Source organism: Priapulus caudatus, unplaced genomic scaffold (assembly GCF_000485595.1).
Source record: "Priapulus caudatus unplaced genomic scaffold, Priapulus_caudatus-5.0.1 Scaffold74, whole genome shotgun sequence".
Classification (NCBI taxonomy): Eukaryota; Metazoa; Priapulida; class Priapulimorpha; order Priapulimorphida; family Priapulidae; genus Priapulus; species Priapulus caudatus.
In genome coordinates, this window is record NW_014577135.1 from 22,463 (window position 1) to 38,500 (window position 16,038).

Genomic DNA, 16,038 nt, shown 5'->3' on the forward strand with positions numbered 1-16,038 from the left:
AATTTCCAACTGTGAATACCTGTTCCAATAGTCTTTGTGCCCCCAACCGAAACATCACACAAGTTACCCATCACCAGACACCCAGGGTTGTCCAATTAAGTCTCTTGTTACAAGGGCAGTAATAAAGGCGCCCATTCGACTTATGAATTTTAACGAATGGACTAGAGTGTAGACCACTGGACAAACCTTGTGTAACGGGAGAGAGACGAAGAAGACCGGGTAGTCTAATACAAGATACATTACCCTTATAGCCAAAAAAACGCGTATTTGTTTGTCCGAATACACTGCCTGTTAAACTTAAGAACCTGTCATAATTGGGAAATCTCCGCAGTCCACACCGGAAAATCAGCTTGGGACTGACTTTGTTTTACTATAAAAGTCTTGTCGAAAACTCGCACATTACTTACCGAACACCGGGTTTTGCTCGAATAGCCCCTACCTATCGAGTGAGTACCAAGATTTATTAGGCTGGCCCCTCATATCCCCGGGAGGAAACTGTAAACAACACATATTCTCGAATTTCGCCGATTTTCCACTGGGACTTGGCGGCACAGTTTCACAGCATGTAGAACATTTTCGGGCATTTTCGCTCGGCCGTAACGGCAAACTGCTACAGGAGCAGGTACAAACCTAGTGGCAAATCCAGTAGCCGTAACATGTAGGGAGGCGTAACAGTAAGCTGCTATTGTAATGAGACGTTGGGAGGAATCCCACCGTACGAAATCACGGGACGCTCGTGATAAATGAAGTAGGCCGTTTGGGGCCAAACGCTATTGGAGGATCGCGCGGACTAAACCACGGCCACAGACTAAACCGTGGAAAGGCAGACGGCGCACTTACGGCGTATTTACGTATATTGGTCAAAAGAATCACCTGTGCTGAAATTGAAGAAACCATGTGCGAGGTAACCCGTTCATTAGCCACCCACGATTATTTACTGTGCCTCAATACCGAAGAAATACACCCAGAGATACATTCTTACTTAGCTCCAATTAAGTCGGTATTATAAGCATCCCGGGACAAACAAATTCTCTGCCTAAAACCCGTAGCAAACATGTGACGTTTGCCTAACGAATTCGAGGCTATTTTTGCTTGGCAAACCAATTAGCGTGGGCGCCAGATTAACCAGATTTACGATTTCAATTAGACAATTTCTTAGTAATTACAGTATATTGGACAATAATTATCAAGAGTATATAATGGGAGTTCTCCCATATATACTCTTTGTTTCTATAATGTACGTCGATGGTTGCTCAATTAAAACTGACTTCTTCTCACTCACTCATTTGTGTCATTTTTTGTGGTGAGCTACAGTGTCATTGACACTTTCATTCAACATTAATTGCTTATAATTATCCACTAAACAGGTCTAAAAACATTATATGCTTATGGGTGCAGAAAGAATTACTTTCTTAACTTCAGTTTAACCAATCTTGAGATAAGTAATTGCAGAAATGAATCGTCAAACCTACCAATGAAAATCCATCGGCACGTCCTCCACACAAACAAATCGATTCGTAGCCCTGTCTAGTATTCATGCAAAGTCACACTTGGGTATTCCTTACCCAGGAAGAACTACTCTATAGGACGTTGTGTACTAAGAAAACGGCATTCTTCGGCAATACAAAAATACAAAAGTAGTCGATCCATTCTGTTCAAATAATGTTGTTTCCTTAGTAGTCCCGGCCGGCAAATGCAACCACCTTTACATAAAGTTAGATGTACGTACAGAATGGGCCAAGGTCTGCCTAATGGTCTTCACTCTTAATTGTACACGCGCAATCTCTCGACACACTTCCATCACCAAATATGCTAACAATCGGCCTCGCACGCCTCTGGTATAGCAAATGTCTATTCGACCCCTAATTGTACAACCTTCATGCTACCATTCACGTCCCTTCCCATGTTTCAGCACATCTGTCAACACCTCTCAGACTAAAATACATCTTGCTATGCACAAATGCATTTGTCAGCAGAACACCAGACATCAGATGAGCCCTGTCGCACGGCGGCACTTGTTTCACATTTGAGGAATTTCATCTGTCTGGTGCTTTTGATACTGTTGAACTATTTGCAGGAAAATGTCATTAGGCACCACCAGGGGCATAAATCCGTACCGAGGAGTGGGGGGGGAGAAGAGCCGAGAGACACAACACACAAGAAAAAGAACAAAACCACACAAAAATACACACACACGCGCGAGAGCGCACACACAAAAACACACACACACACACACACACACACACACACACACATACACACACAAACGAACAAACAACAAACACACACAAACACAAACACACGTACATACATTTATACATGCATACATACATGCACGTACATGCCAAATTTGACAACCATACGTTTGGCACGTGCCGTAGGCATGCCAGTGCTAGGGGGGTCTGGGGAATTGAATAAAATTTTGAAATATTTAAGCCATTTCCCTGCAATCTGAGGCATACTGTGGGCCATATTCTCATGTCTGATGACACTATCTCAACCCTAGACTCAACCCTACAAGTTAGGATTCAAAACACTTTTCATTACTTTTCAGAGAGCGTACACAGTTAGGCTACTATATATAGTAATAATACATGTATTAAAACACAGGTAAGAATTGCAATTTCTCACAATTTCACCTGTTTTTGTATGTTTGCAACCATACTTTTTGGCTATTTGTGAGTCTGGAAACATTTTCTTGAAGAGTTCATTTGCATGGTCTGCCGCCCTCAAAGGCACATTGTGTTCAATTAAATAATCCGTAAATCTCACTTCTGCGTCAAGTCAGACAATTCTCTATCTGCTGCAAAGAAGCTTGATATATTGGGTGTAGATTCCACTGCACCCGCATAGCACTTGTACTTTTGAGAGCCTCTGGCAGTCACTCCTTCCTCCTTGCCCCACTTGAAAGTCTGTCTTGCATACCATGCAATAGCCATGATTAACACTGAATTGTACTGTAGGCTATACATACATTTAAAAAACTAATTTCTCATGTATTATGCTGAAATTGAAACAATCACATTTCTTTCTTTTTTCTTCTTCCTTCTTTCTTTTTTCTCTCTTTTTTTTCATCTCAGGGGGGATATTTGTACAGGCCATCCCCCCCCCCTTCAAGAGCGGGGGGATGCATCCCCCCATCCCCCCGGGATTTACGCCCCTGGGCACCACTGATGTAATTTAACCATAACGTTGTCCTAAGGCCACCTCGCCGCTGGTATTGTATTGTGTTGAGCCCACAGATTGAAAACTCGATGTTATTCTCACAAGCACAATGCCATTTTCTCATCCCATTTAGCCAAATGACATTAAATAGTTCACAGAAAAAATTGCAGTGCTAAACACTACGTCAACTGCAAATACTTATGTGAATGATAATGATCAATGCTCAACGGACTGCAGTCAACGTTGGTTCATAGAATTGTGTGTGTTCACTTCTGCTCTTTCACCTGCGTGACTGACCTTGTCTGCCCTTCCTCTGCCAGCTGGCCTTGTCTGCTCCTCCCCTCCCGCTGGCCTTCTCTTCCCTTCCCCTTGTCGGCTGGCCTTCTCTGCCCCTCTCCTTGTCGGCTGGCCTTCTCTGCTCCTTCCCTCCCAGCTGGCCTTCTCTGTCCCTCCCCTCCCAGCTGGCCTTCTCTGCCCCTCCCCTTGTCGGCTGGTCTTTTCTGCCCCTCCCCTCCCGCTCGCCTTCTCTGCCCCTCCCCTCGTCGGCTGGCCTTCACTGCCCCTCCCCTTGTCAGCTGGCCTTCTCTGCCTTTTCCCTTGTCGGCTGGCCTTCTCTGCTCCTCCCCTTGTCGGCTGGCCTTCTCTGCTCCTCCCCTTGTCGGCTGGCCTTCTCTGCTCCTTCCCTCCCAGCTGGCCTTCTCTGCCCCTCCCCTTGTCGGTCCTGGCCTTCTCTGCCCTCTCCTGTCGGCTGCCTTCTTGCCCCCTCCCGCTATGTCGGTGACCTCTCTGCCTCCTTTCCCCCTTGCGGCCTGTCCCCCCTTTTTTTTTTGTATTTTTTTTTTTTTCTGATTTTTTAATTTTTTTTTTTTTTTTTGTCGGCTGACCTTCTCTGCCCCTCCCCTTGTCGGCTGACCTTCTCTGCTCCTTCCCTCCTGCTGGCCTTCTCTGCCCCTCCCCTTGTCGGCTGACCTTCTCTGCCCCTCCCCTTGTCGGCTGACCTTCTCTGCCCCTCCCCTGTTGGCTGGCCTTTTCTGCCCCTCCCCTCCCGCTGGCCGTTTCTGCCCCTCCCCCACTGGTTGCTTCATTATCCCTCATTGCAACTTTACTGAATAATATGTTTTACCCCAAAAGCCTACTCTGTGTAAATGTATTTACGTTGCAAACGTTTCCTTCATTTGTTGCGTGTAACTTATCACAATTGATGTTTGGACGCACTGTAAAACCAATTAGGGCTTCTGAACTGTTGTAGTATATTTCAAGGTATTTGAATGACTTATTTTGGGATTTTAGTTCTGGGTTTTCTTCAACATCCCTGTCGCTAGGAGGTACTCTATTATGATTGTATGTGACTCACATAGGTGTTGTAGCTTTTCACCATCCGCTTCCCTGGTTACTACTCTCGTGTATATATCAAGACACTGTAACGCTTGCGTGTTTGCATACAATTTAAGAATTTCGTTCACTCTATACACTACTATAACCCACTCTTTCTATATTCCTATCTGCTCTCTCTCTCTCGCTCGTCGCTTTTTCCGATTGCCTTCACACATCTGCTCTCTCTTTTTACTCTGCATGACTCTCTGGTCTCTGAGCGCTCTGCCCGACTCCCTGGAACCCACATGCATCTTAATCGCAGGCTTTCCCGCGCATTCTGTCTGTAATGTCAACACGACTATTATATGCCTAAATAAGACGTTGGGCCACATATGAATTAAACATTTGTTTTATCACAGTTATAATATTGTTGAGTGACTACATGCTTCTTTGCAGTCATCCCGTGACTATATAGAGGCTCAAGCTAAAGAAATCACATCAAGGTGAGTAGAGCTTATGCTGTCATATATATTTCCATTGATATATGTTTCTGTATGCTGGTGCGGAAATAAGCAACATTTCGGATAAATTCATATGCCAACAAATCTTTGGAAAATCTCACATGTCCATACAGATTGACGTCAACTGTACTGAAGCCCAAATGGGTCTGTGTGTAGAAAATAGTTAGATATACGTGTAACAACTGGCGCATATAAATGGCCAATTAGTGGAAATGTGCATGATGCATGGTTAATCTCCCAATCTTTAATTAACAAATGTGTGTGGATCTACATGTGGTGATCATGAAAGATCTGAAAAGAAATGCATGCAACAATTTAACCCTCGTGTTCACGGTTTTGCTACAAAATACGAATGCCGAATAAGGAGAAACTATAGAATAAGCGGGAATAATGGCCAGGGAAATTTGCAAACGGTCAATCCATGGTTTTCAGGTTTCAGCTTTTCGTGGACAATGGCTTGATAGATATCATCGCTCCCTCTCCTGACTACTACCCAGATTTCGCTACCTTAAAGCCAACACTCGGTGACCAATCGGAGAGGTTTCGGTATGCACTATTGAATTCTACATCAGTAATAGTAACACTAGCATGCGCAGCAGCAGTATCAGCAGCAACAGCAGCAACATTTGGTATGGTAGCCTCTGCATCAGCAGCAGCAGCAGCAGCAGCAGCAACAGCAGCAACAGCAGCAACAGCAGCGACATTTGGCATGGTAGCCTCTGCATCAGCAGCAGCAGCAGCAGCAACAGCATAGATAGTACTAATCCTCCGATGAGCACCTATGCCCCCTGACACTAGTTCTTTGGTGACATTTTTTTGCAGCTGATTGCGTAAACTCGCAGTAATCTCACTGATACTATTCTAATGCATATTATAGTGGTCAGATTCGTATATGGTAGTACAAGATTAAAGTGTCCAGTTAAAGTGTCCAGTTCTCGCAACAAAATGAATTCATACACATACTGGGGCTCATAGGGTCTATGTCTCCCAGGGTACTGCCGGAACATACCCTGGCAACTATTTGATATGGTTAGGGTTAGGGTTAGGGAGTAGGTGTAGGCGACTCCCTAGACTCGTTAGTGGAGTAGGCGAGGTACAGTTTGGCATATTAGATAGTACCAGGGTACGTTCCGGCAGTACCCTGGGGGACATAGACCCTCTCAGCCATACTGGGAGCATACTTGCAGTATAAAAACATAAAGAAAAGTTCTCATTGAGCTAGAAATGTGCTCTGAAGTATTGCATTTTGAAAACTTTCTCAGAGAGTGTTTTGGCGTATAGATACACATGAATTGTGTGGAACGAAGCGACTGAGAATGCTAACAGTAGGCCTACGCTAGCGCAAATAGTTCCAGGAAAGGAAACAGTGTATTTGTTTGCTGATTGCATACGTAATGTAGATAACATGATTTAAACAAATTTCACAATTTTGTACTGAACAAACATCGAATAATAAATTATAACTTGTTTTATCACAGAAAAGAACTGTTAATAAAAAATTGCGATCGCTCGAATGTGTCCCGGATGTGTAAACACCACGTCAGGCGCAATAGCACAGCATAAATTCGAAGGACCGCTGTACTACTACTTTCGTAAACTGTTTAGATTTGCTGAAGAAATGTTATGAGAGTAGCAATTCAAATGAGTCGTAGTGCATTTTTACAACATAGACGAGCTTACAGTAGGTATATCTATGCATTTTGCTGCGAGAACTGGCCACTTTTAAGTATCGGGTATCCGCATACAGAATTTCAGTTTAATTTCTATGTAGTCTTACAGCAATGTTGTCAGCTCATTCTCTGACATTGTAGGTACAGCCGATATATTCCTGCAACAGCCAATGGGTGTGAATTCAGCAAAGACTGCCATCTCAATGCATAGTCATACTGATAGAATCTTAATGCATTGTTTTACTCAAAAGAGCTTAAGGTTTGGTAGGACCTGTAGGAGCTGTCTCCTCGCCAGTCGTCATGTATAGTACATCGATTGTATACTGGTTACTAGCATATTTTGTCTATAGAGCAGTAGTTTCTCCATTCTGAATTCAAACCATTCATTCTGTTTCATAGATGGCGGACAAAGCAAAATCTTGATTTTGCTTATCTCATGATGTACTCCCAGAGCAGGGGGACATATTATCTACAGGTACTGATTCATTATTAATAATTTAATCAAGATTTAATTTGAAATCTGCAAAAATCTCTTAAACATATGCAGAAGCACAGTGCAGTATGACTGTGCTTTTAACTGTGTGATTTTCTCAGAGTTGTGTTCATACATGTAGATCTTGTATTATTTGGTGAATGTTTACTTCTGGGCATATGCTATTACATAAGTGTGTATGCAAGGGTGTGCTTAAAATGAGAGAATTTTCTTTTGCATTTATTACATTGTTTCCCACCTAATTCAAAGAGTGGCATTCTAAACTTGATATACCTAATAGAAGTGCATTAGCTGGTATCCATACATAATGTTAAAGGGATACATGACCTTTAATATTCCTTAATAATGTTCCTTGATTATAGAAATTTGTAGATATACACTATTAGATATGCACTTACTATCATAATATACCCTAACATTTTAGGGTGTAGTATCTCTTTAAAATTGCTGATGCAAATTGAGAGTTGAAGAACATACTAGTAAGTAAGTAAGTAAGTAAAAACTTTATTTAACGACGGTAAAACATGTTAGGTACAGACACAATAAATTGGCGCGGACCTATCTTCCACATGGCCGTCTCACAGCAACAGAACGGTTAAATATTCAATAAATACACAATAGGTTGAAATACTTTGACTAAAATTCTACGGGGTAAGTAGAGCACAATGGGCCCTATTGATAGGGTAAGATTTTCTTTAGACGGACTTTAAAAGAAGAAATGGTGGGGGCATCTCGAACGTCAGGAAGTAAATTATTCCATTCAGATGCCGCCGCACACCAAAAAGATTTTCCTAGCATTTCAGTGCGTGCACGGGGCGGATACAAACGCGCTTCATCTGCACACACACTACGCGTCCGTCTGGAGCTCACTTTATGTTTAAAAGTAAAAAAAAACGTCAAGATAGGCAGGTGCCTGCTTACGTAAAATTTTATAAGTTAAAAGAGATCGATGGTAATAAAAACTAGCTATCAGGTCTGAGCGTCGGTTGACTAGGTGATTCCTCGCCCATGTAAAGACTTGAATAATCTTATCTTATCTTACTGTATGAGGTAAGTAACATGACCTAAACACATCGATTTCAGGTTGAAGACGACATCGTAGCGAAGCCTCAATTCACGTCGACCATCAGGAATTTTATTGTCAGTCAGACATCCAGTGAGTGGTTCATGTTGGAATTCTCTCAACTTGGTTTTATAGGTAAGTGCAGCAAGACACAGCTTACACCAATATGATGCTGTTTATTTCTCCAGAATCCAACACCAGTTTTAAGGTTGTCTGGCATAGACAAATGGCCCACACACATTTGTTTCACCACAACAGTCAGCCAGAATCGAAGATGGCTCGAGATGCAGTCATAGTGTTGAGCATTCCGTGGTGAGGTTAGTGAAAGGGCACAGACATTGACCCTTTATGAAGTCGTCTATGGGTCAGAAGCTTGATTAGCAACCGCAGCGGCATATCACGCATCATGCATGCGTGTGATGGTATAGCCTATGCGTGAAAACTGCGGAAGGCTGAACATGTAATGTCACTTGTTTTAAATTGAAGAGTGATAGAAAATACAATGTTTTAGGTAAGTTGTTCAAGACAAAGGATTTGGGACAGCTGTCGGAATTCCTACTGATGTTTCACATGGATAAACCAGTTGACTGGCTTCTAGACCATCTGCTCTACGTGCGCCTGTGCCTACCTGATAAGGACATGGTGAGTTAACAAAAACAGTCAACACATTATAGTTGTGCGAACGAGTAGCTTTTGTAATCTATTAATTTTAAAGGAATACTAGACTAGGATTTTACTGCATACAACTGTGCTTACTGTATAACAAATCATCTATACCCACATGTACTTGTTACCAGATACCTAATTTAATTGTTATAATTAATTATACATCAACACTACGAAATTTGAATGGCGCCATTGACACCCGCAACCGTGCTGCCACCCTGAAAAAGTTGCGCATTTCCCAATATATTTTGCACGTTACAGACCGAGGGCAAATCACAAAGGTGCAATTATATTTATACCTAAATGCTATTTAATCGAACGATGTTCATTTTAGGACAAATTTATCCATAATATAACTGAAACTATATGTCGTTTATAAGATATTACAATCCTTTTTAGGGTACGAAATTAACGCGAGTTCGAAGTCAAGTACTCCCTGATTTGCTGTCGGACTCCTTGGTTTGACATATGCAGGAGTCCGTGTGACTCCCTGAAAATTTTATACTAACTAGTTTGTTCCAAAACACGACCTCGCGGAATTATCATATTTCTTTTAGCAAATGTCTCAAGAAAATTTGGCAGATGTGCACCGCAAATGTCCTTTTTGTTAATATCTTTAGTTTTGAACTTCAGACTGCAGACTCCCTTATTTTGCTGCGGACTCACTCTGTTTGAGGGTAGAGAGACCAGACCGTTGGACTCCCTTCTTGAAAAGTTCATTTCTACCCCTGCTTTTGCGTTTAAATTAATAAATAAGAAACACCCTCGGTCTGTAGCCCTTGGCTGAAAAGTCGTTTTGCGCAACTTTTTAGATCGTGCGCTTTGAGTGGCGCCACCGTCGTTGTAATCAAACTGTAGTCGTTAGTTTTCAAACAATTTTTTTAAATATTTCTAAATGGTGATTGAACCATGAAACTTTTTATGTCGCGTAATTTTAATGTAAATTAACTGAAAATAACCCTAGAACCTAGAGTAAAGGATCCCTTTAAACTATAGTAAGTTTTGCACCCTTCTGGAATGGTCAATCTAATTATTAATATTTGAAAATTGATCATTTTGAAATTCCCCCATTTCCTCACTATAAAGTTTAGTAAAAGTGTAGTTTGCTCTTGGAAAAACATCTCAAATCTTGCATCCCATTTCAGTGGTTTTATTTTCATATAGTGAAATCTGGCTTCTCTAAGCGTCATTTCCCTTAAAGTCACTCTATTTAGAAATGCAATACGTATGATATGCGAGAATTACCAGAACATTTACATTTTCAGGGTCACTGTGTGCGCATGAAAGCCAAGCAGAGAATCCGGTATAAGCCTTCTCTGTTTCAGCACGTGGGAACACACTCCTCTCTAAAGGGAAAAGTGCAAAAGTTGAAGGTGCAGTCATACTTTTACAGTCATATATCATGTGTACTATAGAGTAAATTAACATTGAATTTAATCAATCTTATGAATTTTATGAATTTAATCAAGAATTGTGAATATAATCACAACAGCTGTTTAAGTTAGCAAATCAAACATTAACATTTAAATACTTGCAGCTACAGGTCATCATGACCTTTTTGATTCAGCGTCCACTTTATCTGATATGCTCACTGTACTTGTCTTCGGTAGAGTTACCAAAGCAGAAAAATTATAGGTTCAAAATGAACGCTGTTATCTTTCTATACCTATTTCCACTCAGCTAATAGGGTTTAATCGGCGTGCAATGTGTTCCCATTCTACCCCATGACTTCATTGTGATAAAATAACAAACTGATTGTGATCAATGATAAAAAATGCTTCTGCTACTTATTGCACCTTAATCCTGTCCTCGCTGCACAGGACAAGGACTTTGGTAAGGTTCCATTGTTCCGGCCTCACACAAATCCGTCGGCGAAAGTGTCCACGTCTCTAAAGGTGTATAAGCAGCACACACTGGAGAAGGCATATGCTGGGCAGGACTACTTCTGGGCTCATCTTCCACGAGACGGTGACTACGTGAGGTTTGACTTCACACCTTCCATTGTGGTTGACAAGTACGTATAAGACAAGCTGGTATCGTCTGCCCATTGTTCAATATTTCACAGTTAAAATTTCCATTAATGCAACGATGTTAATATTAATTACCAGTAGAAGAATGTGTGGTATAGGTTGCATTCTGGTGCTACATGATAATTACAAAGCAGAACTGTAATCAGAGTTAGATTTATCAGATACATTCAATTCTGTTGTGTTAATCATTTTGTCCTCGCCAAGGTACATATTCAGGACTGGCAATACTGAACATGCTGGGGACATTTTTCTGGATACCAGTGTTGAAGTATTGCCTTTCAACAAAATAGAATCACTGAAACCAAATCAGGTAATACATATTCTGAATTTTAAGCACACTATAGTTCAGCAGTGCAGGTACAATATCAAAGCATGGATTGGTTATCTCTTACTCTCATCATATCCTACTTAACAGAGTCAAAATTGCTATCATATCTATCACATCTATGAACCACAAATGCGTGGGGGGTTTCAGGTGTAGGGTGTGACGTAGTTGCTCTCTGATTCAGGAAAAGAACAGCATCACCAAGGATGGATTTGTCAGGGTCGGTAGCTTCGTTCGTGGGCTGGCAAATGGCACAGTACCTGTGACCCTGGGAAGCATCTCAGCCCTGCGCTTGGTCGTTCACAAGCAGAGTCTGAACTGGGTTGTACTGAGTGAGGTAGGTTCATATTTTGTGTGCTTATTATATGGATACTGTAAATGTTTGCCATTATTTTGGCAATAGATTTGTGTGAAAATGGTTTCTCACTTCTGAATACACAATTATGCTTTCATTTTACATTTAGAGTGTTACAACTGTGAAGCCCTTAGACCTAATAATGGCACGAATTTCAGTGATGTTAGCAACAACTTTTAGCAGCATATTCCTGCAAGCACATCCCCGTGGATATTACAATATATTTGATCGTGCGGTTGTTTTCTCTCATAGGCATTGACTTCTAAGTCTTAATTTCTTAATTTATGAAATTAAATTCATAAAATGGCAAGAAAAGCATACATTGAAGTCTATGCAACTTTACCTCTGTTCTAGACCTTCTTCATAGCCATTTATGAAACAAATGACTGATGTATCCATATTGCTGAAACCATAGCAATTGGTGCCAAAAAATTTTGTTCTGTGTTCAGATTTATGTATAAATTAATATATCAGTTCTTGTGGAGTACAGCCACAAGCATTTTAGAATTGGCATCGTCCATGTAACTGCTCTTAGGTTAATTTTTACAATATCCTTTCGTAATTGTTTCAGATATCCATACAGGCATCAACGAAAAGCTAGCAGAGAGTACAAAGTGGCTGAGCAAAGCATTATACGACCATCTCATGTGAAAAGCTCTAGGTTATGACATCTATGCCATTCCCGTAGTTGCTTGGTATATGTATGTGGCATGCAGTCGGATAGGACATGGGCACATAAACAGTACAACATTTACTTTAAAATGTGTACATTTCACTTGGGATGGACTGAAAACAGGCCGTTAAAATTGCAATCGATCAGAAAGATCATCAAGAAATCCGTTTCTTAATGCATGTTATCTTGGATACACGGGATTAATTCCGTATCTGCCATTATATAAAAAATGCAGAGTATTCATGAAGAGTATATATATGCCTATCTCTGCCAATACTTGCACTGACGTGCATTATTGTCATCATTTAGTCTAATATGAAACAGTTGTGCCGATATAGCATCTCTAAATTGCACACCATGTGTGGACTGCTTCTCTATATTTTAGCTGCATCTGTCAAGCCTACCAAATTATATCTCTGTGATTCATGTTAATTCTAACTAGTACCTGATCATGAAACATTAAAACCATCCAGTTTAATGTCTTTTCGTATAGGAGGTAGTAATTGCTAGCGGGTGGTCATGCCATCCAGTACAGTTCCAATCTATTCATTCCACCAGTAGTTCCAAGAGCATGTTTTTGTTGCATGATGATAAAATCGTTTTTTCTAGATGAGGGATGACTCGGAGATGACTAGTATCGCAACTTGGGTGAAAATTAGGAGTCATGGACTTACCTTATGTTACAGGGGATAATCATAGTCGTTATTGTATTATATGCATTCTTTATTATATTATGAAGTCGATATTCTCTAACTGCATAGTTTTTATCACATAATTTTATACTCGAGTCAAGTAGTCAATCAATTAAAAGATGCCAAAATACTGTAGATGCAGGGACTCAACTGTGCGAAATTAAATTACTACGAATTTTGTTAAGACCTATAGCGCATTTAACTGTAAGATGTAGTTTGATAAGTCATTGTCAGTAATTCTATCATGAACAAAGGCATAGTGATATGCTATACATATGTTCATTATTATACTTACGTACTACATTGTAAGCATCTCTCACTTAGTACCTAACTGGTGTTTGGATTTTTGGACACAACTATTTACAGGCGCACGTTTAGACGTAAGAATTTTAAATATTATCGCCTGTTAATTATAACTCATGGAACCTTCTCCAGTTCTCGTTGTTCCAGAGAGTAATATAACCGGTGTAGGACGTTGGATCATATAAATAGTTATGTTAATACGGGATATCGTGATGAAATTTGTACGTGCGAGAGAAAGTGGATGCTGTAAATTAGTGTACAGGATTTTGTGGTGGACGACGGAGTGTATTCGATTTCGAAGCAGTTTGGCCGTCGGTTCAAAACATCGTGAACGTCATCACTGTCAGTATTTATTTCCATGAACTGAAGAAACTGTCAATCGTGTATTTGCTTATAAAATTCCGAGGTTGCGAAAGCAAGCTCTATAAACTGTCTCTAATAAGTGCAATATCTTAGCATGGCCTAGTATTCATTATGTGTATTGACTTGCGTGCCTGCGTGCGTGAGTGAGTGCGTGCGTGCGTCTATGTGCGGGCATGCTTGTCTATTAGTATATGATTATGGTTATGTATAGGTTTAAGTACGAGCATATGTGTATCTGAAATTTTATATATATACCTTCAATACTTGTTTTGTATGTCATAAATAAATTATATATAAAGTCTGTTACCCTGAATATAAAGATCCATTATATGATATATGAAGTCATACGATTGTGATAAGTTGTGTTGAGGTGTATGTAAACATGTAGGCGTTTGTTATGATTCTGTGGTCACCGAATTACTTGTATGCTAGCATTAATTATAAACCCATGCGTCATGTCATGTAATATTTAATCAACCGTTACCTCAGCTATTTGGAAAAAGAGCCTACCAACATTGGTTTGCTATTTAGTTATAAACGTAGATGCGCGTATACAGCAAATAAACGCAAACCCGGTTGTTCGATTATCCTGTATTGTAATTGCAATAAAGTCTAAACTAGAAGCTTGGCGTGCGGAAAAATGCATGACGTTGCATGGCTTCACCGATTGTGGGTGCTGGTCACGTAGTTAAGAACATTGATCACGCGTAGAAGTCCAATTTTATCTAATTTTAATTACCCAATTATTGTTTCGTAACGCCTAATACGCGCGCAGTTTGTGGCATTTATTAGTCGCATAGAGTAGATGAACTTTAGCTAGCTAGCTGAACTAGTACCACTCTTAATTAATTCTTCCAACCTACGGCTCGTTGTAGTTGTTAGCAAACGCGCGTATTTATTCTTGAGCGTTAACGTGTCTAGATCACGGCTCGTAATCTTGCCATGGCCACGCCTTGTCAATGTTGTAGCTGCCTGTCCCTGAGCTGTACCGCAAAGGTCCTAATTGAGCAGCTAATTAAAACGTTAATTCAGTTGCTGCGTTGCTTAATTAGTATCGCCGTGTGTTACCTGCAACCATGCCTGCTGCGTCAATGCGTGGGAGGCATCCGTAGACATCGTCTATGGCATAATACATAGATGCATAGATAAGTATTACTATGTATTATTGGATATCTATATAACTACCCTTTCCTCGTTGGCACCGTGCCAATTATTGCGAGCTTCGTTTCTACTATCCCCTCGCCAGCCATTTTCTTTCCTTCCACCTACCTGCCGTCTTCCCGTTTCTCCCCCCCCCCCGTCTGTCTTCCTCACTCGCTTCCTTCCGTTCCCCGTCGCTATACATTTCCGTATACGTACGTTTCATTCTAACTGTTTTGCGTTAATAAAAAGTTATCCTTACCTGTAATGTTTTGTTGCAATGTTAATTGTGGGTCGACGACGCTGACAATATCAGGAGTAACATAATAGTGTCTCATCTGTCTACGACTGCCTGTCTCTGTTCATCCTGGTAAGATTGAACACTCACTGACTCATTCACTCAATCACTCATTCACTTAATCAATCATTTAATCAATCAATCGTGGTCATAAACATTAAAAACATGAATAATCATGTTTTTTTAGCTCATCTGACGTAGTCATGTGCAGCTTGTAGAATAGCATGATTGTCCGTCCGTCCGTCAACAGTTGGGCACAAATCTTAACCGCTCGACGTACGGTCACGATATTCGGGACGTGGGGGGGGGGGGTAATCCGAAAACGAGTTAGGATGTCGAAGCTGGGGGGTCAAAGGTCAAGAGGTGTAAAAGAAGGGGGAACATTCCCTCCTTAACTTAAGGTATAGGGAGGAAATGCAGAATTGCGGCACAAATCTAAACGGCTCGACCTAACCTCGTGATACTCGGTGTATAGCATCATTCCGACACTTACTCTTCGCACGTCAGCGGAAAGTACATTTCATGGTCCTTTCAATAAAGCCATAAAAATGGTAGGTCACCGCTGAAACATAAAAGTTTTTCAATCGCTCCGTCCGACCATGTCCTCAGAAAATGTCTAAAATTTGCCCTGTGCCCAATTGACCTTTGACCTGTGACCTCTTTTTTCGTGAATTTTTTCTTTCTCCACCAAAAAGTGTTGCTAGTTGTAAGCTATTGGAGTACCCTAAAATGGCTCTAGATTGCATCTTAGAGCTTACTAACCTTTTGACCCTGAAGAGGAGGGTTAAACATTGACTTGTTGACTGTTAACAAATGACTGAACTGCTTTTGCTATTATTAGAGCCCATACCTGTGTGAATGTGAGGCTACAGTTGCACAGTTTAATTGCAAAGGCAAATGTTTGTTGAACAAGATTTACGCTCCTTAAATCATATTATTTTCTAAAGCAGTCTGTCTATAGCACCCT

General features: G+C 40.8%; 1 protein-coding gene across 2 annotated transcripts in view; it reads left to right on the forward strand.

Annotated features, from left to right (window-relative positions):
* The window catches only part of LOC106821466 (alpha-1,3-mannosyl-glycoprotein 4-beta-N-acetylglucosaminyltransferase A-like), a 33,972-nt gene extending 18,931 nt beyond the window's left edge, over positions 1-15,041 (forward strand). Inside the window, exons 6-15 of one of the 2 annotated variants that reach the window (XM_014826287.1) lie at positions 4,936-4,982; positions 5,433-5,546; positions 7,070-7,145; positions 8,247-8,361; positions 8,738-8,868; positions 10,158-10,265; positions 10,713-10,906; positions 11,127-11,232; positions 11,432-11,584; positions 12,174-15,041. In XM_014826287.1, coding sequence (XP_014681773.1) covers positions 4,936-4,982; positions 5,433-5,546; positions 7,070-7,145; positions 8,247-8,361; positions 8,738-8,868; positions 10,158-10,265; positions 10,713-10,906; positions 11,127-11,232; positions 11,432-11,584; positions 12,174-12,203 — 1,074 coding nt within the window. In that variant the 3' untranslated portion in view covers positions 12,204-15,041. The remainder of the gene's footprint in view (positions 1-4,935; positions 4,983-5,432; positions 5,547-7,069; positions 7,146-8,246; positions 8,362-8,737; positions 8,869-10,157; positions 10,266-10,712; positions 10,907-11,126; positions 11,233-11,431; positions 11,585-12,173) is intronic. The other variant, XM_014826288.1, reaches the window with a different exon arrangement.
* The last annotated feature ends 997 nt before the right edge of the window (positions 15,042-16,038 follow it).